At 37.5% G+C, this 25151-nt stretch overlaps 1 protein-coding gene across 14 annotated transcripts in view; it reads right to left on the bottom strand.

Moving 5' to 3' along the window:
* SOX6 (SRY-box transcription factor 6) overlaps positions 1-25151 on the bottom strand; it is a 667807-nt gene that overhangs the window by 67682 nt on the left and 574974 nt on the right. For all 14 annotated transcript variants that reach the window (XM_053562397.1, XM_053562398.1, XM_053562400.1 and 11 more), the window contains 2 exons: positions 21892-22075; positions 18685-18872 (listed from right to left, as the gene is read on the bottom strand). In XM_053562397.1, the coding sequence (XP_053418372.1) occupies positions 18685-18872; positions 21892-22075 (372 nt within the window). The remainder of the gene's footprint in view (positions 1-18684; positions 18873-21891; positions 22076-25151) is intronic.

The raw sequence follows: 25151 nt of genomic DNA, 5'->3' as shown, positions 1-25151 counted from the left end.
CACCTGTGTGAATGAAAGCAAGTGATCTGAGCTCTTTGAATCTCATTCTCATTTGTAAAAGAGAAATGATTAAACTACTTCTAAGGGTGGCTGTTAGGATTAAGTATTAAAAAATTGAAAAAAATTGCTTTGCAAACAACGCGAAACACTGACATTTCAGTGACTGTTATACTACAACTGGCAAGAAAGCTTCTCAGGAAACGAAAGTAAAATTAATACCCACATCATCTGTTACTTAGGAAAATCTTTTTTAAAAATGATCTATATGAGATTAAAAATCCACATAAAATGTAATTACAGAAAATTCTGTTACTAAAATCAACTCAAATCAGTTATTATGTTGTCTACTATGTGTCAGACATACCGAGAAGATAAAATGATCCATTTAACATGTATTCTGATTAGTCAAGTTAACACTTATAACATGTACCATATTTGGCATCACAATTGCCAAGAACTATGCTATTTAACAACATAAGCAGCACTCAGACTGAATTTAGAACTTTGAGACCATATGATACTTCACAGTCACCACCATAGTCACCACATTTTAGGGCCTCATGAGCATTAGCGTAGAATCTGGAAAGCACACAAGACCAAGTACCAGAAAGACAGGGATCTGGTCCCAGCCTCACCAATACCCTGTGGTTGGATTTGGACAGTCACCTCGCTTCTCTCTGCTTCAGATTCCTCATCTATAAAATGAGGGACTGAACTACATGATCTCCAAAGGCTCTTTTAGCTCCGATTCAATTATTCTTGTAATATGATGAATCAAAGAAGCGTTAATGGTGTTTCTGATGAGAGAAGGCTGAATATATCAATTTTCACTATACTTCTATAAAAACAAAAAAGTTCAAAACTTCATATCTCTAAGGGGAAAAGATCTATCATCACTAGACTAGAGAAAATGTGGTTAACGTATTACAATTTTGAAAGAATGGAAATGCATTAAGAGATTTTTGCAAGGTCCTCCCTAAATCCATGAGTAGAAATTAGTTTCCTAAATTCCAGGACAAAGATGCTGAGGACAATCTTTAGGACACACTGAAGCCAAGATCCATGAAATGGGATGTTAAAGGCTAAACAAAGTTCACATACTGAAATCTGACAATGAAGTTCTCAAACGCATCCTAGAAACAGTGCTACATACCTCACTGCTAAATATCACTATGGTCACCTACTAAGAAGTACTCCCCTTGGGAAACCAGGGGAAAAAAACTGACGCCAGTGAGTCCACCCTTCAAGGCAATTTTGGAACTTTTTTTCTGGAATGGCCTCCAAAGCTGTTGTCATATTAGCCTTTATGTCCTGAATGTCAGCAAAATATCTTTCTTTCAACATTTCCTTTATCTTTGAGTAAAGAAAAAAGTCACTGGGGGCCACATCAGGGGAGTAGGAAAGTGTTCCAATACAGTTATTTTTTTATTGGCTAAAACTCCCTCACAGACAGTGCCATGCCAGCCGGTGCACTGTCATGATGCAAAAGCCATGAGTTGTTGGCCAAGATTTTGAATTAAGAGTTTTCCTAACCGTTTTTTCTACCAATATTCACTTGGTCTTCTAGGCTTCTCACAGTCAGCTCATGGTTTTGATGCTCAATTCAGCAATTTTTTTCATCAGTTCTGCTGGTCACTGGCCACCCTGACCTCTCTTCATCAGTGATGCTCTCTCTCCTCCCAGAAAAGCATTTAATCCACTTGTACACTGCTGTTTTCTTCTTGGCATTATCCCCATAAACTTGAACTAACATGTCCTGATTTCATTTCTACTTTTGCCAAGTTTAACAAGAAATTTACAACGGTTTGTTTGTTGCTCTCATTTAAACTCTGACATTCTCGGGGTGGCACACGAAAAACTCACAACAAGAATACCACTCAGCAAGATACGACCACACGTCGACGCGAACACAACTGTGAGACACTGATACACCAAGGTTATGAAACCTTGGTTGGCACAGTACTGCCAATGTAAGTGCACAGTGGTAAATTCACAAACTTAATTGTCAGCCCTCATAGCTGTTGAGCAGAGTACCTTCCTCCGAGCTCAGGGAAATCCAGAGGGATCCAGTTTCCTAAAAGTATTGCAGACAGTAAAACAACAAACTGTCTTTTCAAGTGGTCACTTATGCTTCTCCGAGGAGGCTCAAAATCAGAATTTAGACAATTCTTTGTTAGAGTTAGGAGGCAGTTTGTATTGTCTCAAAGAGATTCGTGAAAACTTAAAATAGCTTAGAACTCCTAAACTATTGTGTTTTAAACTAAACCCAGCTTTACATGCTCAAGTTTTAAACTAGATTTCTAAAAATATGATTTGTCATTTAAATGGTCTCAGTCTTATTGTCCCACCATCAAATGACTTCAAAACTAATATTTTGTTTTGATGATAATCATAACTATATATTTTTTACTTTATGTGCCCTTTTAAAGATAACTGAAAGCTTCCTGACTACATGTTTTGCTTTGTTTTGTTTTTTTTTCCCGCAACTCAGACATTTAAAAATTGTTAAATACATTGAGTGGATTCCAAAGGCCATCTAGGTGGATCTGATCTAATTTGGAGGAATCCTTTATTAATCTCCTTGTGTGAGGTGATACCATGCGAAGTCAATTGACCCTCCCCCTGTGATACATCCTTCTTTTGTACATGGGTTGTCTTTCTACTGGAAAAGTCCTGCTTCCAGAACAGGATAGATCTAAGCTCAGGAAGAGTAGGAAGAGTAGGAAGAGTAAAGAATGTAAGGTAGATTCAAATAAATTTCAAATGGAGTTCCACCTATAGAAATAGAATTAGGAATCTTATAAGAGAAAGGAATGGATTTTTTTTTTTTTAAGGCATAATCCTAGGCACCTGGCTTACAGTTTCTTGATGAATCTTCCAACCACCAAGAGAATTGTTATTAATCACAGATGAGGACACTGGGGCTCAGAAAGGTCACAGAACTGCTGAGTCATGGAAACGGAATCTGAAGTCCAGGTTGTTCTTTTTACTCTTCCACAGTTCTCTAAATGTGTCTCTCATCTCATGTAAACTGCCAACATGATATTCTTCTTAAAATGTAACTCAGATTAAATTGCTTCATCTGTAAGCACCATCAATGACTCAGAATTATCTAAAAAGATAAACTAGCCACAGCAACGACATCTTTCAGCCTGCCTTTCTATGGATTATGTGTCAGGCACTATGTCAGGCCCCTACAAGGATTATACCCAGATCTCTATATTTATGGGTTTTGTACCTGCAGATTCAACCAACTTTGGATCAAAAATATTTTGAAATTTAAAAAAGTAGCAATACAACAATAAAAACTACACAAAATAAATTATAGTATAACAACTATGTACTTAGCATTTACACTGTTACTAGATTTTATAACCTAGAGCTGATTTAAAGTATGAGGGAGGATGTGGATAGGATATATCAAACATGCCATTTTGTATAAGGAATTTGAGCATCCAAGTCATTTAGCACCTACACGGGTGGGGAAGAGGGACCCTGGAACCAGTCCCCCAAGGATAATGAGAGACGATTGTACTTTATTGAACTATCACAACAAACCCTTGTGCATAGAAACTATAAGTATGACCATTTCTCAAATGGAGACATTGGGCAGTCTAACTCCAAGCCTTTGCTCTTATCCATAACCTTAATCAAGTCGATGGGAAGCTAGGAAGGCAAGCAAGGAAGCAGGGAAGGAAGGGGAGAGAAAGAAGAAAAGAAGGAGAACAGGGAAGAGGGTGGAAGGGAGGAAACATTTATTAAATACCTAATAAGTACGTAAGATATTTCATTAGGAGGTTAAATATTGCATCATTTAATCCTAAGGTCCTAACATTTTTCTTTCTTTTTTTGCAGTTTTTGGCCAGGGCTAGGTTTGAACCTGCCACCTCTGACATATGGAGCTAGTGCCCTACTCCTCTGAGCCACAGGCGCCGCCCTCGAGTCCTGAGATTTTTACAGATGAGGAAACTGAGACTCTGAGATATTATCAATAAGCGATAAAACAAGGATCAAACCCTAGTTATCCTTCCTCTATGTACACCCACTACTATGCTTTACATAGACATGTAGCAAAATGGAATTGAAAAAAAGTATGTCCCTGGAATAAAATACCATAGAGAAAAATGAACTGTCAGTCACACTACCCAAAGGCAAAGAAGTCTAGGTAAAATTTTCTCTAAAAGACAAACGAAAGGTCTGTCATGAAACAGCCCTGAAAAATTACTGCAGTCCTTGACCTGAATAGAAATGTTGTAGAAACATTCTTGGGTATGTCTCAAGCTTTGATGAGGGCTCACAGGAGGAAAATCACGTTATACGGCAGAAATACTGTGGATGTTGGCAGAAATACTGTGGATGTTGCAACACATTTTCTTTTTTTCCTTGTTACCAGGAAGCTCGCAATCAAGTCTGTGCCCTGCTTTTAGCAATTAAGTAAATACATAGGACAAGAATTTTTGTGCACTTACTAGTCTCAGTTTTACCTTATTTAATCTTCTTACCCTTAATTTTTCTTTCCCCCTAGTTCCTCTCGATTTATTGTTATGCCGTTTTACTGTATGTATTGCTGCAAAACACCCAATTCTCTTTGTATCAAGGCAATGTAGAAATACAAGTAATATAATTCTATTAACTGCTTTGCTCCTTAATTCAAACAGAATACTTACTGTGTTTTATCAATGAAAATTATTAAAGTTGAGTGCAATTAAAACAGGTTATTGCATGTATACGTATTATATAATGATCTAGAATAGCATATGTTCTAAATATCCCCTTTGACAATCTTAAGGACACTTTCAGAGGGTCCACTTGACTAAAACTACTTCCATAATAAAACTGTCATTATTGGTCCTTTTCATTCTGATTCTCTTTTGGACGTACAATGAAAATTTCCAGAAGGTAAATGACAATGATGCACTTTGAATACAAAACCAGATACGAGAATCAAGCGGTCTTCTAACAAGTTAATTATTAAAGAATTTTGTAAAAATGTATGGCAAAGCCATTTTTCTATATTCTTATTTTGAAAAATAGTTAATATTTTAAATTGTTATTTATATTAATATAGGATAGATTTATTTTTAAATAAATATTTTTAACATTTCAGTTTTAATATATAATATGATATTGATTGATATATCCCACATAAATCAACACACCTTGCGGTCTTTAATGATTTTTAAGAGTGGAATAGGGCCCTAACACCAAAAAAGTTGAGAAGAGCTGGTTTAGAAGGATTAAGTGATTATTATCTAGACGAGATAAGATCTGGAAGGACCTGCCATAGTGGGAGGTTAACTGGATGTGGACTTTTGACTATAACACTTGTAAACAAAACTAAAACCTTTATAATTGCTCTCACCCCCACACCTATCTATAGGAAGTATCTTGAACTTGTAAAGCTATATAAATTCTCACCATTTTTTTCCTTTTATAGTGCAAGGAAGAAAAGAGCTAAACAGTTTGTTGTTGTTTTCTATGAATTAGGCCTTAAACTAGTAGCTAGGCAACCAATCAAGTAGCCCTGACAACAGAAATAAAAAGAACTTAATGATTACAGTCAGCCAGGAGCCTACAGACAGCACATAGTTGCCCAGTGTTATTAGTTCAAATGCAAAAATCCAGCAGTAATAAAACTCACCTTGCTTTTTCTAATTTTATAGTGTTTTTGATGTCTGTATGTTCTTTAGAAAGACACCAACACAAGTGTAAATACAGATACTCATTTCCAAGAAATAGGTATGAAGCACATATATCTAGGCAGATTTCTTTCACTCAAAATTTCAGCATTCACTTCATTAAATTGGTGTTTGAATTGTTTCAGATTTTAAATGTGCGTCTTGTTTTAGATTTTAAGTAAAATTGCCCTGTCAATCTCAGACGTAGGAAACAAATGAGATGTTAGAGAAAGGGAATGTTGGGGTAAAATGATCCAGAGGCGGTCTTAGTTTCTTCACCTGTGAAACAGGGACAGTAACATCTACATCCCTGAATTGGGTGAGGTTCAAGAGAAATGACATACACATTACTATTTTAACACAGAAAGCACTATAAAAATATTCCTTGTCATGACATAAAGAACACGCAGATGAGGAGGATTACAATTAGAATCTGTTTCCTTACGGCAAAATCTCTAACATGCCGCACGTTCCTTGTACATTTGGTTGTTAGGAATAGGTTGACACAGAAAAGCGCTGCAACTGAACATTTGGTCAACTGCTCACCAAAATGACAATCCTGATCAATTAGGACTATGTGTACCTCTGAAAACAAAAACACCTCACTAGTCTGTGAGCTATAGAAGGAGCTCATCCATTGCAAACACATTTTGCTAAATAATTTGCTCACAACCCCCTTTCACTTATTGTTGTACAGCTATATTGATTGTCTGTCTAAATTTATCCTGTCACGCAACAACGAATACCTGAATCAACTGTATGAATAACAAGGAACTACAGTAATTGACAATGTGAAACAGATGTCCAGTATGTTTTTCTTTTCCAATAAAAGGGGGCAGTATTATATCAGTATAATACTGGTGTACTATTCTGATATTTTTCAAACTATGGTAAGAAGTGAGAACATACACTTTCAAAAAATCAACAATAGCTTTCTGGATAACCAAGAACACGTTGACATTGTGCCTCAGTGATTAGATTATTATTTTCCTATTTATTTCATTGAAAAAAATCATTTGAGCATGTGAAATATATATGGTTATCAAGCATCAGGTTAAACATTTCCAAAAGATTGATATTATGCTTTTGTGGAAATATATTAAAAATACATTAAATTAGTAGGGACCAAAGCTCTCTGTCACAAAAACATAATCAAATTTGAATATCATTATCATAATGGCTATGAGCAGATTCTAGCAGGTAGCTAGTTTATACAAGTTACTCTAAGAATGTAAAAGAAAAATGCATATCCTGACTTTCTGAAAAGTTTACTAACCTTCCATTCTATCTTAAGATATTTCGGCCCCCCAAAAAACAACAGGTTGACCCATTCACCACTGTAGAGTATCAGAGAGAGAAAAATTAACAAAATTAACAACAGATTTGACAAGCGGCTTGATTATCTGAAAATGAGAAAGAAACTGAGGTTAATTGAGCATCTCCTGGGCAAGGTATGTGTTCTTCATACGCTTTTCCTAAAAAAAATCCTTGAAGAAAGGATAATTATTTCCATTTTATCAGTACGGTCACAGAGACAGGGAGAATGAGACCCAGGATTAATCGACTCCAAAATTTATGCTCTTTCTAATCTACTACTTGGCTTCTGATTCAATTACTTTTCCTGCCCTAGCCCTCTCCTTTGTTTCCTCATTTATACCAGAATCATTCAATCTTCTGCTTCCTTACTGTTATCTTCCCAAGAGTCAGAACCAAAAGATACCATGCCAGGGAAGAATTCCCTATCCAGACAGATGGTAACAAGTACATACTTACAAGGAGCTTGATGTTTTTCCATTTCCTAATGTGTATTATCCCATGCCTTATTCCATCAAAGATTTGAGACTGCTAATGTAAAATGTACTTTTACATTTTACAGGTTTAAAGGTGTTTAAAGTTATCATAGGAAATTAATAAATGAACCTGGTACTACTTTGTAAGTTGAAATACCAATAAATAACTAGGAATTAGGAAAGCTGAGGTCTAATTCCTGCTTTGCCACAAATACAGTAGCACTGTGGGTAAGCTCTTTTTTTTTTTTCTCTAGGTTCAGTTTTCCCATCTGCAAAATGAAGTGACTGTATCTTATCAAATAATGTTCCTTCCAGTTTTTTCACTCTACAGTTTTAACCACACCAAAGTACTTCAGAAGCAAGTAAGGTGTGTTAATAGTGTCCATTGTAGCTCATTTTGACACCTTATGAGGTCAAGCATTTTTCTGAAGTGATTCCCACAAGATGAGGGTGCTAGCAGCCCAGGCCACTTGCATGTATGAAGTCTGACTATTAAGTTCACAAACTCATCCTACAAAAAGTGCTACATAACTCATTGCTAAAAATCACTATGATCACTTCTAAGTAGTCCCCTTAGGAAGCTATGCAGCGCAGGGCCTAGTCCTACTGTTCTTATGGAATGGCCATCAAAGCTGTCATAATATCATCCTTATGTCCTGAATGTAAGTAAAACGTCTTCCTTTCAATATTACTTTTATCTTCAGGCTAAAAACTCCCTCACAGACAGTGTTGTGTCAGCTGGTGTACTGTCATGATGCAAGTGCCATGAATTGTTGGCCAAGATACACAGTTAAGATTTTTCTGTTTCTGGATCAATGTTTGTTTCATCTGCTATGCTTCTCACAATCAGCTGACAACTTTGATGCACAATTCAATGAATTTTTGCAATGTTTTCATCAGTTCTGCTCATTACCCACACCCTGACCTTTTCATCAGTGGTGCTTTCTCACTCCTCCAAAAAATGTTTAATCCATTTGTCGCTGCTGTTTTCTTCATGGTGTCATCCCCATAAACTTGGACTAATACGTCCAATGATTTCATTTCCACTCTTGCCAAGTTTAACAAGAAATTTACAAATGTTTGTTTGTTGCTCTAATTCAAGCTCCGACATTTTCGCTACAGCACACAAAACATGCAACAACAATAATGAACGCCACTCAGTAAGATACTGCCACATGTCGACATGAACACAACTGCGAAACACTGATAAGCCAGGGTTATGAAACCTTATGGAGCTGTGGGACAGTGCTGCCAACGTAAGCACACGGTGGCAAGTGCGAAAACTTTAATTGGCAGACTTGTAGGTGTCCAATCTACCTATTTATGAGTAGCTATGATCAATGGATAAACAATCTACTGGTTTACACAATACCTACGCAGGAAAGCATCCTGACCAACAATCAAGTCTGCATTCAAACATCAAGAAGGTAAAAAAAGTTACAGATCACACTTTAACACAGATGCCTTAATTTCAAAGGTCCACCCTGCCTTGCCTCTCTTCTAGCCAGATGCCCTTAACCTAGCTCCAAGGACATTTAGAAGTAGCCTAATTAAAATTCTGCTGTGTATTGTCATGACTAAAATAGTCTTTATCTTAAAAGATGCCAAAATAACAAAATTTGGTAAGCAATTAGCCTGTAATATGATCTAATTGCACTGGCACTTAGACAGGGATGGAGATGGCTGGAGGTCTTAGTGTGGAAAGCTAAATCCCAGGGCAGTAAGTTAGATTTCTGCTGGCAGGACACTTATAATCCACACAGAGAAGCTATGCCGACGTGACGGAGCATAACAGCTCCTAAGGTGCCGTTACAGTCTATTGTCCCTACAGTCCATATATTTAACAGATCCTAAATACCCACTGACCCAGCCAACCAGAACAACTCCATTGGTGCCGTTCTGGCTGATCAAGTCAATATGGTTTCATTTTAAAGCACTAGAATAGGGATTTATCCAATAAAGAGAAACATGCCATGGGTAAACATGTATTCATATGGACACATATGTGATCCTATACATGGTACAAACACTGTGTAGTAAATGTCTCCGATGTTTATGATACATACAAAGACTGTCATATATATAATGTTACTAAATGTAACATACCACAGTGGACCCTAGGATGTGCTGCCCAGATTCCCCTTTAGGACTGGAAGATTTATTCCTTCAGCTGCTGGAAATGCAAGTGGTAAGCAGCCCTTAGCTGTCAGCCCTCTCAGCATTGCCTTAGCTGAAGAGTGCTACCTCACTCAAGGTCAAGTCCTCTTCCCAAGGTAGCCCTCAACTAATGCCTGGTTGACACAAGTATATAAAAGCTCACCTGATCAGGTGGTGGCTCATGGCTCTAATTCCAGCACTTTGAGAGGACTAGGCAGGAACGTCACTTGATGCCAGGAGTTTGAAACCAGCCTAAGCAACACGGTGAGACCCTGCTTCTACAAATTTTTTTTAAAAAATCAGCTGCGTGGGGGCAGTACCAGTGGCTCAAAGGAGTAGGGCGCATACCTGCAGTCCTAGCTACTCAGGGGGCTGAGGCAAGAGTATCTCATGAGCCCAGGAATTCCAGGCTGCAGTGAGCTATGATCACATGTCTGTACTCTACCTTGGGTTACAGAGCAAAACACTATTTCTAAAAGAAAAAAAATGACTCACCCTCTCTTGGGACAATTCACAGTTCTTAACAGCCACAGGGGCCATTGGAAGCTTCCTATGGAGTACAGCACAGCACAACGTCCCCTGCCTTGTCCTGCTTCTGTCCTCTCCCTTCCACAGGTGGCGAGCCCAGCAGGGCTCCCTAATAAATCTGCATGCTAATTTCCATCTCACAGTCTGTTTCCTAGACCTTTGTAAAGGTGTCACACTCCTTTGTAAAGAGTGCCTAAATGAGAGATGAGATATGCTTAATAAATTATAACGTTTTATGACAGTAACACTAGAAAAAATCTACCTAAAACTATATTATGAGTTACAAAGAACAAATTCATAAATCTAATTTATGGATCTTTATAATTAAAGAAACAGATAATTCCAAGATGGAGAAATTTGAAAACAGTAAAATTCAATTTGTCACAATCCATTATCCAGCCTGATTGCACATAATACATTTACCCTCTTTGACTCAGAAGAAAATATGATCTGTAGAAGAAAAAGTAGTGCCCCATAGAACCTCATACAAGTTAGATAGATATTTTGGCTATACGAGAGCCAAAACTACCATTGTGCGAGTCTTCTAGCACTGTTTTAAATGTATTCTTCTGACTGTAGCTAACATAGTAAGTAAGAACACATACCAACTCCAGACACTAAACAACGATACATATCTGTCTCCAGACACAGATTTACAAAACTGCCATGTTATGCAGGAAAGGGATCATGTTAAGAGAGCCCATGACAGAATGGCCCTGATAACGAACTTTTCCAGTGCCCCAGATTCAACCACAGTAAAGCTATCTCCTCAAACAACTCCCTTCAAACTAGGAAACCAAGGATTCTTGATCCTGTTAGAAACCACTCTGCAGCTTACTCTCTGGGATAAAGTTATATTCAGCATGGTATGTTTTAGGACAAGATTGGATTAATTTATTTATTCATTCATTTTTTCAATCCTAAATTTATCTCATCTTTTTCTGTCTTCCAAAGAAAAATAAAGTTTATTTTCCTTTTACATCTCAGAGTTTTCTACCAAATGAAGTAAGACAAGCTGATGAGAAATAATTAAAATTAATTTATAGAATTTGATATTAATAGATGAAACAAACTCAACAGTACAGAGTGCTATGGACTGAATTTTTGTGTCCCCTCAAAATCCATATATGGAATTCTTAATCCTTAATATGATGGTAATTGGAGGTAGACCTCTGGGAGGTTACTAGGTTTAGATAAGGTGAAGAAGGTACAGCCCCCATAGTAAGATTAGTGCCTTTTTAAGAAGATGAAGAGACCAGAGCTCTGTTTCTCACCCACATAAGGATACGGCAAAGAGGTGGCTGCGTATAAGCTAAGAAGAGCTCTCTCACAAGAACTTGACTATGCTGGCACCCTGATCTCCGGCTTTCAGCTTCCAAGACTGAGAGAAATAAACTTTTATGGTTTAAACCACCCAATTTATGGTATTTCTTATAGCAGCCCAGGCTGACTGAGATATAGGATCAGGAAGCCAGGTATGATATAACCCACTAGTTCTAAACTAGAGCCATTTTTTCCCTCCCTTCCCTAGGGGACATTTGGCAAGGTGTGGAGACATATTCAGTTGTCACAAAAGATGGAGGGAGTATGATCTGTCAATCATCTACAGATCATCTAGACCATAAAAGCCAGATAGTTCCCTGTGACAAAGAATTATCCAGCCAGAAATATCGATAATGCCAAGGTCCATGGCCTGTTAGTAACCTGGGTGCACAGCATAATTGCCTGGGATCTGCCCCCATCCCACCTACTCATTACCCTCCCCCATTTGTGAAAAAAGTTGTCTTTCATGAAACTGGTTTTTGGTGCCAGAAAGGTTTCAGTCCATGGCCTGTTGGGAACCCCACCGCACTGCAGGCGGTGAGTGCCAGTGAGAAGCAAAGCTTCATCTGTGTGTACAGCTGCTCCCCATTGTTCACACCTCTGCCTGAGCTATACCTCCCGTCCCACCCCCACTTCTCCCCTAGTCTGGTGAAAAAATAATCTTCCACGAAACCAATCCCTGGTGCCAAAAAGTTTACGCACAGCTGCTGTAGGACGCTTATAAGATCTTGTAGTTTCTGTAGCTGTGTGCATTAACTCAACTGGAAAGAAGTTAAACTGTGTGAGTTGGCCAATAGAGCAACATTTGAGAAATCTTTTGTTTCTGCTGACTCTGTGTAAGGATCTCCTGTTTGTGAGAGAACAGTGTATTTGTGCCTTCCTGCTGCAGAAACCACTGAAGAGCATCAGCCATGGCTCTGTGCTTAACCACGGCTGAGGCCTCCACCAGGGATTCAGCAAGACCACGGGCAACCCCAAGCACAGACACCAGAGCGGTTACTGTCACCATCTCAGTAAGTATGTCAAGTTCACATGGGTCATAACCAAAGGTGTGCGGCTTTGCCCTGCACAAGTAATACACCACAGGGCTGCTCAAGTTCTGCAAGGACAAGGGTGGGGACACACATTCATTCCAAGGTCGTGAGAGGAGCTGAGCAACAAATGTCTCAGTCACCATGAGGAAACTGGCTGCCAAGAAGGACTAAACCTGTTCTTCCCTCTCTGCGTAATAAAACCTTTATAGAAAAAAAACAAAAAAACAAAAGAAACAACTACATTTGTTTGAACCAGTGTATTTGTTCTATATACTCAAAGACCATCTGTGCTTTAAAGGTATGGGAGCATTTTTTCATGTCTGAAGGCCATGAGCCTGTCTTCTTCAGAGAAGTTTCTCTTCAAGTCCCTTGCCCAGCCTGCAATGGGATCCCTTTTTCTTTTCTTGCTAATGCGTTTGAGTTCTCTGTGGATTCTGATTATTAAACCTTTGTCGGAGACATAACCTGCAAATATCTTCTCCCATTCTGAGGGCTGTTTGCTTGCTTTACTTACTGTGTTCTTGGCTGTGCAGAAGCTTTTTAGTTTGATCAAGTCCCAATAGTGTATTTTTGAAGCAGCTTCAATTGCCCGGGGGGTATTAAAGATGACGAGCATTTCTTCATATGTCTGAAGGCCGTGCGCCTGTCTTCTTCAGAGAAGTTTCTCCTCAAATCCCTTGCCCAGTCTGCGATGGGATCACTTGTTCTTTTTTTTCTTATACATTTGAGTTCTCTGTGGATTCTGGTTATTAAACCTTTGTCAGATACATAACCTGCAAATATCTTCTTCCATTTTGAGGGCTGTTTGCTTGCTTTATTTACTTTGTTCTTGGCTGTGAAGAAGCTTTTTAGTTTGATCAGGTCCCAATAGTGTATTTTTGAAGCTGCTTCAATTGCCTGGAGGTTCCTCCTCATAAAATACTCGCCCAGACCGATTTCTTCAAGGGTTTTCCCTGCACTCTCTTCTAGTATTTTTATAGTTTCATGTCTTAGGTTTAAATCTTTAATCCAGTGAGAGTCTATCTTGGTTAATGGTGAGAGGTGTGGGTCCAGTTTCAGTCTTCTACAGGTTGCCAGCCAGTTCACACAGCACCATTTGTTAAATAGGGAATCTTTTCCCCACTGAATGTTTTTAATTGGCTTGTCAAAGATTAAATAACGGTAAGTAGCTGGATTCATCTCTTGGTTCTCTATTCTGTTCCAGACATCTACTTCTCTGTTTTTGTGCCAGTACCATGCTGTTTTGATCACTATCGATTTGTAGTATAGTCTGAGGTCTGGTAGCGTGATTCCTCCTGCTTTGTTTTTATTTCTGAGTAATGTCTTGGCTATTCGAGGTTTTTTCTGATTCCATATAAAATGAAGAATTATTTTTTCAAGATCTTTAAAGTATGACAGTGGAGCTTTAATGGGGATTGCGTTGAAATTATATATTGCTTTGGGTAGATGAAAAAATGCTCATCACCTTTAATCATCAGAGAAATGCAAATCAAAACTACTTTGAGATATCATCTAACTCCAGTAAGACTAGCCTATATCACAAAATCCCAAGACCAGAGATGTTGGCGTGGATGTAGAGAAAAGGGAACACTTTTGCACTGCTGGTGGGAATGCAAATTAATACATTCCTTTTGGAAAGAGATATGGAGAACACTTAGAGATCTAAAAATAGATCTGCCATTCAATCCTGTAATCCCCCTACTGGGCATATACCCAGAAGACCAAAAATCACATCATAACAAAGATATTTGTATCAGAACATTTATTGCAGCCCTATTCATAATTGCTAAGTCATGGAAAAAGCCCAAGTGTCCATCAATCCACGAATGGATCAATAAATTGTGGTATATGTACACCATGGAATATTATGCAGCCTTAAAGAAAGATGGAGACTTTACCTCTTTCACGTTTACAAGGATGGAGCTGGAACATATTCTTCTTAGTAAAGTGTCTCAAGAATGGAATAAAAAGTACCCAATGTACTCACCCTTATTATGAAACTAATGTAGGACCTTCACATGAAAGCTATAACCCAGTTACAACCTAAGAATAGGGAGAAGGGGGAAAGGGAGGGGAGGGAGGGGGGAGGTAGGTGTAGGGAGGGGGATTAATGGGATTACACCTGCGGTGCATCTTACAAAGGTATATGTGAATCCTAGTAAATGTGGAATGTAAAGGTCTTAGCAAAATAACTAAGAAAATGCTACAAAAGCTATGTTAGCTAATGTGATGAAAATGTGTCAAACGATCTATGAACCAAGTGTATGGTGCCCCACGATCATACTAATGTACACAGCTATGGTTTAATAAAAAAAAATAAATAAATAAATAAAATAAAATAAAGGTATGGGAAACATAAAGAAGTGCTACTTTGTACTTTGGACCTATGCTAGGTAAATTCACATAAATTTCATTTCATTATAACCTAAATCACTACCCTCATTTATAGATAAAGAAATAGAGGTTCAGAGAGGTTAATCAACTTGCCAAATATTACACAGCTGGTAAGTGACAATTCAGTAACTACTGTTCTAAGTGAGGACATATATTTTTAAACTCATTAATACTTACTTGTCTATGCAAAGAAAATTTCTGATTCCTTAACGATTGTTACTACTCAAAGAAAATTTCTGAATAATTAACGATAGTTAATGGAGTGAAGAGGGTTATTAGGTTTTTTACCACATACATTTCTGTATTATTAGAATTTTCAGTAAGCATATATTACTTTCATTTGAAATCTAATAAATAAAAATAATTTAAAAGACTGAGTTTAAAAAATCACTTATGTTCTTCTCAAACTAATTTCAAAATTAACCCTTGGCAGGGCGGCACCCTCAGTGAGTAGGGCGCCAGCCCCATATACCAAGGGTGGCGGGTTCAAACCTGGCCAAACCACAACAAAAAAATAGCCAGGCTTTGTGGTGGGTGCCTGTAGTCTCAGCTACTTGGGAGGCTGAGGCAAGAGAATCACCTAAGCTCTAAAAAAAAAAAATTAACCCTTGGTAAAACTGTAAAGTTAGAGATGGTCCCCGGTACAGGTACCCATTTTCTTGTTTTTAACCAAATTGCCCACTCCATATCCCTATGCCTAAACTCGTTCACTTACCCAGGTCACAAAACAGGATCTTATAAAGTTATTAACATTCAGGTTAGATTTGTTACTATTTCGTGGTGTTTTCACTGAGTAGATAACTATCTTAGGTAAAAAAAAAAAAAATATTCTGTGTGGTTTGTCTATTCTGTATTTGTCTATTCTGTGTTTGTCTAGTATCAGAGTAGCAAAACAGGTTTGGCGGTAAGATTTCTTCTCTCTTGTAGCCTTAAACCATATTCTATGCTTAACTATCCACTCAGACAGCTGTTAAAGATGGGTTCTGCCTTGTGAGCCCCCTGTCAGGGTTCCAAATGGGGTGGGAAATTTCCTGGGGGACGGGGCACTTAGGGAACAAGCAGAACCAGTGACTTACATGTATGATTAATCCTGAGTATGCAAAAGTTTAAGGCTTACCAGGTACCAAGAGAACCACCATCACATATAGACAGTGCCAAAAAAATGTAGACACATTTTAAGGAAGGAAAAAGCTGTATTACGATTGTAATACTCCATTACATTTGACTTCTGCAATTACAAGAGATGCAAGATACAATATACAAGATAATAAATGCTATCGGTGTGTATTGGGTATTACAATTTTAATACAGTTTTTTTCCTTTCTTAAAATGTGTATACGCTTTTTGGTACCCTCTGTGTATACATGCGCGTGTTTGTATATTTTGTTTATGTATTTTTTATTTTATGTATGTGTGTGTGTGTGTGTATAGGGTGGACATATAGTTCATCTGCAATTTAAAATAGCTTAATATAGTAAATTGCACACGAACTTTATAGACACCCTGTGTGTGTGTGTAAAATGTTGACATCAGTAAATCAATGCACTGCAATGGTCTTTCAGAGCTAAGCTTCCTAATCTGCACAAGAGTTTTGATCAGGCACACGTTTCGAGATTCCCATGCTTCTCTCATCCCCACAAACCCCCTCCCAGCCCTCTGCACCCCAGCTATCTCCTAGTGTGAAGGGTTGATTCAGCATGTGCAATGTCTCTGTACACCACTGTGTAATAGTTTGAATTGTGCCTCCAGAAAGATAAGTCCAAGTTTTAATCTTGGTACCTTCGAATGTAACCTTACTTAGAAACAGTCTTTATAGATATAATCAAGTTAAAATAAGGCCACAGTAGATTTAGGTGAGCCCTAAATCCAATGACTGACGTACTTATAAAGAGAGATTTGGAGATATACAGACATACAGAGAGGGAAGGCGACCGTGGAAGTGGGAGGCAGAAATTGGAATGATACAACCATAAGCCAAGGAATGGCAAGGATTGCCAGCAACCACAGGAGCTAGAAAGTGGCAAGTGAGTGTTCTTCTTTAGAGCCTTCAGGGGGAGGATGGCCCTGATGACACCTTGATTTGGGATTAGGCTCCAGAATTGTGGGAGAATAAATTTCTGTTGTTTTAAACAATCCACTAAGAAACTAATATACGCACATACTCAGACTGTCACTTTGACCATCCCTTTTGAAAAGAAAACAAACACACACCCTGGTTATGCTGACAGATATGTATGCAAATGCCTGGATAAGAGCACACATGACCACATATTTCCCTTATGACTTCTTCCACATGCTAATTTAAAAATTCTTCTAGGAAGTAGGGAAACTAAATCTTATTCTAATGGATGGAGCCTTTACCATAGCATCCATGCTAGAATTAGCAAGAATTAAAACAAAGAGAGGGCTCATGGCCCTCACTCCAATGTTATATTCTTAGCCTTTACAGAATAAACTATGAGTGGAAAAATGTTGTTTTAATTTCCTCTAAAACTATTAACAAAGACATTGACCATCATGCCACTCATTTGTTCCATGTTAAGGGGGAGAAACAGTTTTTACAATTTAGTGCAGGGAAAGTATTTTCATCTCTTTTTTAAAAATGGCACGTTTTATTCTATCAGATAATCAGAATTTTTCACCCTGTCTACTACAATAGCTTCTTAACTGGTCTCCCTGTTTCCATTCTTAACCTCCTACAGTCCATTCTTCTACAGTGGACAGAATGATCCTTTTATATGTAAATCAGATCGCATCAATGCCCTGAACAAAACTGGTCTAGGGATTCCTATCACACTCAAAATAAAATGAAAAGCTCTCCAGGGCCTACCAGGTCTACGCTCTGCCCCAGTCTATTACAGTTGCTTCATGTCCCTTCTCTCTCGTGACAGACACTCTTGCCACGATGGTCTCCCTGATGCTAGTCCTACCTTTCCAAGGGCCTCTATGCTCATAGTTTCTGCTGCCTGGAATTCTCTCACATCTGTTCTTCCCATGGCCTGCACTGTGGCTTCATTCAGCTCTCTACCCATGTCACTTCCTCACAGAGTCCTTACCACACCATCCCATCTAAGATAACAACCCTATGATTCACTATTCCCTTACTTTGCTTCTATTTTTTTCACATGGTATTTATTCACCTCCTGCAATTATATTATGCATTTGTTTATTCCTTCATTGTCTGTGTTCCTCTGTTAGAATGCAAGTTCTATGAGAGTAGAAATGTTTATCAGATTTGCTCACTGCTGTATCGCCAGTGCCTAGAACACAGTCCCTCATAGAATAGGTACTCAATAAATAATTTTCTGGATCACAAAATAAATGAATGAATTTTGCAAATTTCTTTGTTATATTTTTTGGTCTAATTAATAAGAAGCTTAGTATTCAATTGTGAATCATAGTAACCTTAGCCTTCCTTGTGAGCATATATGTGTCTTCCTTTTTAAATATTCTGATACTCTATTCTTATTTGAATAATATCAGACAGCCCCTTTATTATAATATACTTATAAATATTTTAGAATGCGACAGAGAGACACACCAATAGGTAGGGAGGTTGGGTGCCTGGGAGGCAACCCACACTAAGTGGAGAAAGGTGTATTTTTAAATAATTTACTGCTATAAATGTTATACACGACAGATCTAAGTAAAATAAAAGACAGCCCTCAAGCTGGAAGCCTAAATCTATGGCTTCAGATCAAAGTCTGGGGACCTGGAAAGAGCCAGATGAGAGTGAGCCATGTGAAGGGAGAAGATCCGGTGAAGGAAAGCACATTTTACCTTTTCATTCCTGCAGTTGTTCAGCCCCATATTATTCATGGAGGACAGTTTCCCATCAACACCATGTGGCTGTTGCTGCTGTTGCTCCCGCTGGATCTGTTCTCGCATCTTCCGAGCCTCCTGAATGGCTTTCATCACTGTATCCTGATCCCCAAACAGGGCAGGGGAGTTGAGACTGGACAGGATATCTGTATACACAGGATGCATTATTAGAGGCTTGCATTATCAGACTATTAAAAAGCACTGCTGTTATCTACTCCCCTGTAGAAAACTGCATTTTCTGAACTACCAAGGGGCACATCAGCTATTTTAAAAAACTGTATACCATTCATAGAGCACAGAAAGCCAGGATACTCATCTTTTGTTAGTTTTTTTCAGCCACTAGAGGAAACCCCAGCACTCCAGTCTATCTGGGTTCTGTCTACTCACCTCCTCAAAAATGAAGGTTCCTAGATTTCTATTGTATATAGTAGTGGGGGAAGATGTTCTTCCGCTATTGACAATTACCACACAATCTTGCCTCTTCTGTGGGGGAGGTATAGGAAGGAAGGGGGTGAGGGGTGGGAAGGAAGCAGAGAGGTTTGTCCAGGCTACCTGTTATATTTGCTGTGCTAATGCAGGAAGACTGTTTCTGGCTAGCAGAAAAAAAATCTGTGATGCTACGTGTGTACTTTAGTGACATCTGCATCTGTGTGTTCATGTGTCCACGGCAGGAGAGAGGGGGCGGAAGGAATATACTGTACTCTCCACTCCCAAGTGCTGGCTGGTTAATGAGGCATTCTTCTCATCATGCTGCCTCAGTTATTTACCAAGAGAATGACAACCCATTTCCCACCCCCAGCTCGAACACCCACTGCTCTCAGCTCCCTGTCTTCATGACAGTGGACTACGTTGTCGGAATGCTTTTCATATAAGTACAAAGCTCCAAATACAGTGAGAACACCTAAATATTTACTTCCATTGTATTCTGTCCAATGCAGAGAGGAAAAATTCAAAATTAAACTAATTTCATTTCACTGTAGGTAAAAATGCATATTTGAATAAGTTTTTTCCAATTTTAGACAAAAAGAAGGTAATTGTTTGATGATTGATAGGTTTTAGCTGCTGCGGTAAATTTTAATGTGATCCTCTTGTTTGAGGCCTGTATGAGCATTTCACAGTGTGTGTGTGTGTGTGTGTGTGTGTGTTCATCCCATGCAGACGTGACAGATGAAACCAAACAATCACGCTCACAATATATGTCTTGTGTGTGCAATGTATGACCATATGCATTTGGGTTTGGAAAAAATTCCCAAGGCTGTATCTGTGAAATTTTGTTTGTTAAGTCAGTTAATTATTTTTAGGACATGGAAAACCTACAGCTTTTGTTCTAGAGAGTTTCTGATAAAAAAAGAACATTTATATACAATATTGTCTGTACACGAGTGCTGTTCAGGAGCAGGTGCTATTCTTCAGTCCATTTCTAATTCATAATCTAGGAATCTGCTGTGTAGAAGTAAATGTTTCCTAAGAGCAGGCTTGTGACATAGTCATCTTTGTCCCTCATGATGCTCAGTACAGCAGACAAATGCTTTCTAAACAAAATTCACAAGTGGATTATAGGAGGGTCATTTCAAGATCAACTCTGTAATTTATCTTTATGCTGTTCTTTTCCCCTTTTTTTACAACTTACAGAAGTCCAGCCAAGTGATATTCCTCATATTCACGTGCTAGACATTGACACACTTTTATCTCTTACATGGATACCACCGACTTGGGATGTAACTTCTGAATCCCAGAGAAAGGCATCCTGATTCAGAATGAGACTAGTCTGTGGAAGAGATCCTAACATCCTAATTTTCAATGAAAAAGATTTACATCTATGAGAGGATTACTTAGACTTGGCATAATTCAGCAAAAATTCAAACTATGAGTTTATAAAGAGAATACTGGATTATGCTTGAGAGAACCTAGATTCTAGACCTGGTTCTGTTAATTAATAGATACAGCAATGTGACAAAGTCATTCTACCTCTAAGAATCACAGTTTGTACAGTGAGGGCAATACTAATACACTACTTAATGCAAAAGATTATTGTGAAAAGTCAAATGGGATCAAATAGGGAAGAATGTTTTTTAAACTATAAATGGCTATACTTATACATTTTTTTAAATCCATGTAATAAGCATTTCAGGCTCTAGGATTCAATAGTGCAACGAATGTAATTTGATGAAGAAATGCCAGATTTTGTTCTTAGCCTCTTTGAATCTCCGTCTTCATTTGGAAATAGACAGACTTAAAGAGGATAGTAACACTAATGTCAATACTTGTTTGCTGCTCTCTTGCTGAAAAGTGCTTTCACATTTATTGTTTCACTCGACATATGTATAAATACAATGGTATTCATTCATTCCAGTCTTTTAAATTTGAATGCTTTCTAAGTGCGAGACACTGTGCTAGAAACTTTATATGCATTTTATTCTTTGAATCCTTGTAACAACCTATGAGCTAAGTAACACTGTCCTTTCAGAGTTAGGAAATTGAATTTTGAAAAATATTAAATAACTTTCCCAGGGAATTGAATTTTGAAAAATATTAAATAACTTTCCCAGGGTAACATAACTATTAAGTGAAGACTCTCAATCCAAGCCTGCCTCATTTCCAAAACCCTTATGTTTTCTTCTATATTCTTCACATGGGAATTTGAATTTTCCTAGGGATATTTGGAAATATAGGGGGATGCAGAAAGCCAGAGGACCATTATTACATATCTTCCTAGATATAAATTTTACTTCATACATGTTATTGAAGTGTGTCATTCATATTTGTTTTAATGCAAAAGTAATATGGGATAAGACGTAAAAATCACATACGTTTTTAAAAGAAGATATGAAAATTCAAAGAAATGTTAGCCTTTTGAAAGGCAACTTAGAGACCAGGTGCTTAGGTCCTTGGAAAATTACTTCAGGGGTGAAACACTGACCACATACAGAAATTCCTAAATCTACCATTGCTAGGTCTAACTAATTATCATCTAAAGAACCCATCTCAGCAGGATTCCAAAAGTTCTAATCACCCAAGATATTAACTTGAGTTATGTTTCAGTAGAAAAGATAAGAGTATCATCCTTTACTAAGGAACACTTTGGAAATAAGGATCCGTCATCACAGGTTTGCTTTCTTTTACCTAATTCATAACTCTCTTCTTTTTGCTGACTTTTCCATTTACCTAAAGAGGATCCTCTTCCCAGGCTTCCTCCAATGGGGCTAGGGATGCTGCTTTTGTTTGGCAGATTGACAGGGCTGGTTTTGCTGGCTGGGAAGAGGCTCTGGGTGGGAGACGTTGGGGACTTTACAGGCTCTGCTGTCTTGGGTCGGGATGAGAGATTCAGAGGCTGTGCTGCTGCTTCATCCTACAAGAGTTTAACATAAATAATTATTTTTTAAAAAGACAAATGAAGCACATTATCACTTAGTAAGCCACAGTTATTTTGCACCTCAGAGACAATGCCACATTCTCCTACAATAATAACAAAAGAAGCTAATTATCTACCTCCTTGAAGATTCATCATCTGAAGGAAACCTCATTAATTTCCCTGTGTTATGCTTCTATTTACATTAACTGTGTAGTTGGATCATTCTTTTTGCCAAATTAAAATCGGAATTAGCTCACATTACAGCTTAATTTCCTAATGTGTTTTCAGGGATCTAAATTAACCTAGGGCATTTACAAAGAATTATTTAAAATTTCAGTAGCTCTGTAGTGCTTTTGTGTTATTCTCTCTCCGAAAAGTTCCTACAACTATAAATAGTCTCTGCAGCTAATTTTTTAATATATATTTTTAAATCAAACAATCACAAGTCTTTTAAAAGTGGAAACATGGGAAGCCTTCTTCTGATCTCCTAGGCCCCTGCCCAGGGAGCCACATGCCACAGCCTGGCTTCTATGTGGCTTTCTGGGTGTGGGCCCTGTGCATGGTCGATATTCTTGTCTCTATCCATGTTTAAAATTAATTTTTACAAAGATCAAGCATGCATTATAATTATATTTTACATACCATGCTATATGCAATTTATTTTTTATGTTTAAAGTGAGGTCTTTTTATATTCTTTACTGCATATATTTAAAGAATGTCTATTTTAAGACACATGTCCTCTACACTGAGCACAGTATTCAAATACCTGGCTTGTAACTCTAGTTTATCCAGAAGCTTGAAGCTAAGCTCCTTGCCTTCATTTTGTCTCATTTATTCTGCCATAAAATAACCGTAACAACACTTCCATCATTCTAGAAATTTAGTTGTAATGTGAGCATATTCATTTCAACGTTTAGTTTTAAAAACTGCATTATTGTGTTCTAAAATAAAATTGTCAGCAAATGTTAACTCCCATTTTGTTTCTGAGACAGCACACAGAGTTTGCTTTTAATGTCATTGTTTAAAACACATAACAGAGTTCAGTAACAGAACATTCCTCCCCTCAGGAAACATGTGACCTTCAATTTCTTTATCTGTAAAAAGAGGGCCTGATACTAGATGACTGCTAAGGTCTTTTTCCAGTGCTAATATAATTGATTAAAGGGGGACAAAAAGAAATGCCAGAAAACACTACTTGGAAAGAAGGATTAGAAAGAAGACAACAGAAATAACAGACACAGAGAAGCAATTAAGCACCAAGTACCGTATTAAACATTTCACATATATTAGCTCATTTACCCATCAATAACTGTATGAGCCTGGGTAGTACTATTCTAAATTTACAAATGAGGAAATGACGAATTACAGAATGACAAAAATCACTTGTCCAAGGACATATACATAGAGACAAAATAGGAATTCTAATTTATTGGGCTCCAAATATAAGGCTCCTTGTCTACTGAACTACAGAGAAAGCAAGTCATTTGTTTGATAAAATAGTGATGCCCTAGGTTTAAATTTATTTTCCCTATCTTAATAGGAAATAGGCAATCTGTCCCATCTATGTTGTGATGTACTTTTATCTACATTTGGATATAGGACAGGTTCTCAAGAAACAGTTATATCCATTATGATTGTCAAACTTATCTAATGTACTTAATTGCAATTCACTTTCCTTTGCTCTTAATTCAAAGGATATTTAGTTAGTTCCTTTACTCATATCTAAATAACAGGGAATCATGTTACATGTTTAGTTAGTTTTCACCATATTTTCTTAATTAGAGTTCCTTGAGTTTCTATATTATCTAAGTTTTGAATGCTCATCAAATGTGGAAAATTTTCAGATACTACTTCCTCAATTATAATTTTCTGTTTCTTCCTCCTCCTTCTAGGGATCCAATTGCATATATGAGGCTATTTGATGCTGCTCCACAATACTGACCAGACTTTTTTCTATGTATTTCATTTGGACAGTTTTATTGTTATGTCTTCAAGTTCACTAATTTTTTTTCATGTGGAAGCCATTGCTAAACCCATCCAGTATATTTTTCATCACAAATATTTTATTTCTCATCTCTAGACATTTGATTTAGCTTTTCCATATCTTGCCTTATCATGCTTATATTTTCCCCTACCTTCTTGGACATATGAAGCTTATGACATCTTTTTCAACTTTAAATACGGTTTAGTTTCTTACTTATTTTCATAATTCAATGATTGCATTTCTACCAACAATGACACTGGGGATGAGCATTGCCTAACAATTCCCAACTAAGTGAATCCCTTTCTTCTGTGGCAGAGCTACTACTGGTCCTCACAGCCTGGCCCTCCCTGACATAAACTGTGTGCTACTGAGCCTGGGGAAAGGGGAAATAATAGGCAAGAATGTCATAGACTCCCACTATTCTTATATATAAGAAGCATCAATGTTTTTTCAGATGATATGTAACTTTGGTCAATTTTCAGAACATGGAAATGGTTATTTTTGTCTATTTTATTTCTGTTTTACAATTACTTTTAAAGGAACATATTTGTTTACCTCTTTTGGTGCTAGTTAGAATTCTACTATAATAGCTGTTTTTACTGTCTTATCTACTAATTCTATCCTTTGTGTGATTGGGGGGCCTTTTTCTATTGATTGATTTTTCTTCTCATTATTCATATTTTCTAGCTTCATTACAAGCCTGGTAATTATTGCATGGACATTATACGTTGTGAATTTTATTTTTTTGTGTATTAGAGTTTATGTATTTCTTTACATATTTCTTAGCTTTTTTCTGAGATTCAAAACAATTTGGTCCTTTTGGGGCTTACTTTTGAGATTTGTTAGGTAAATTTGGAACAGCCTTTAATCTAGGGACTCTACTACTGATGTGATATCCTTCTGGGGACTCTATTTAATACCCTACATGTCAGGAGAGCTTTCTACTCTGGCTAATAGGAATGAAAACCATTCCAGGTCCTTTGTGAACTTTGCAACTGATTTGCCTGCTACATTCTGGTGTTTTCCCTTGACCCTCTGCTAGTTTTATCACATGCATGCATTGATAAATACTCAGAAAAATACTCAGGG

This window comes from Nycticebus coucang, chromosome 14 (assembly GCF_027406575.1).
Source record: "Nycticebus coucang isolate mNycCou1 chromosome 14, mNycCou1.pri, whole genome shotgun sequence".
Taxonomy (NCBI): domain Eukaryota; kingdom Metazoa; phylum Chordata; class Mammalia; order Primates; family Lorisidae; genus Nycticebus; species Nycticebus coucang.
This window is presented reverse-complemented; position numbering and strand designations above follow the sequence as displayed.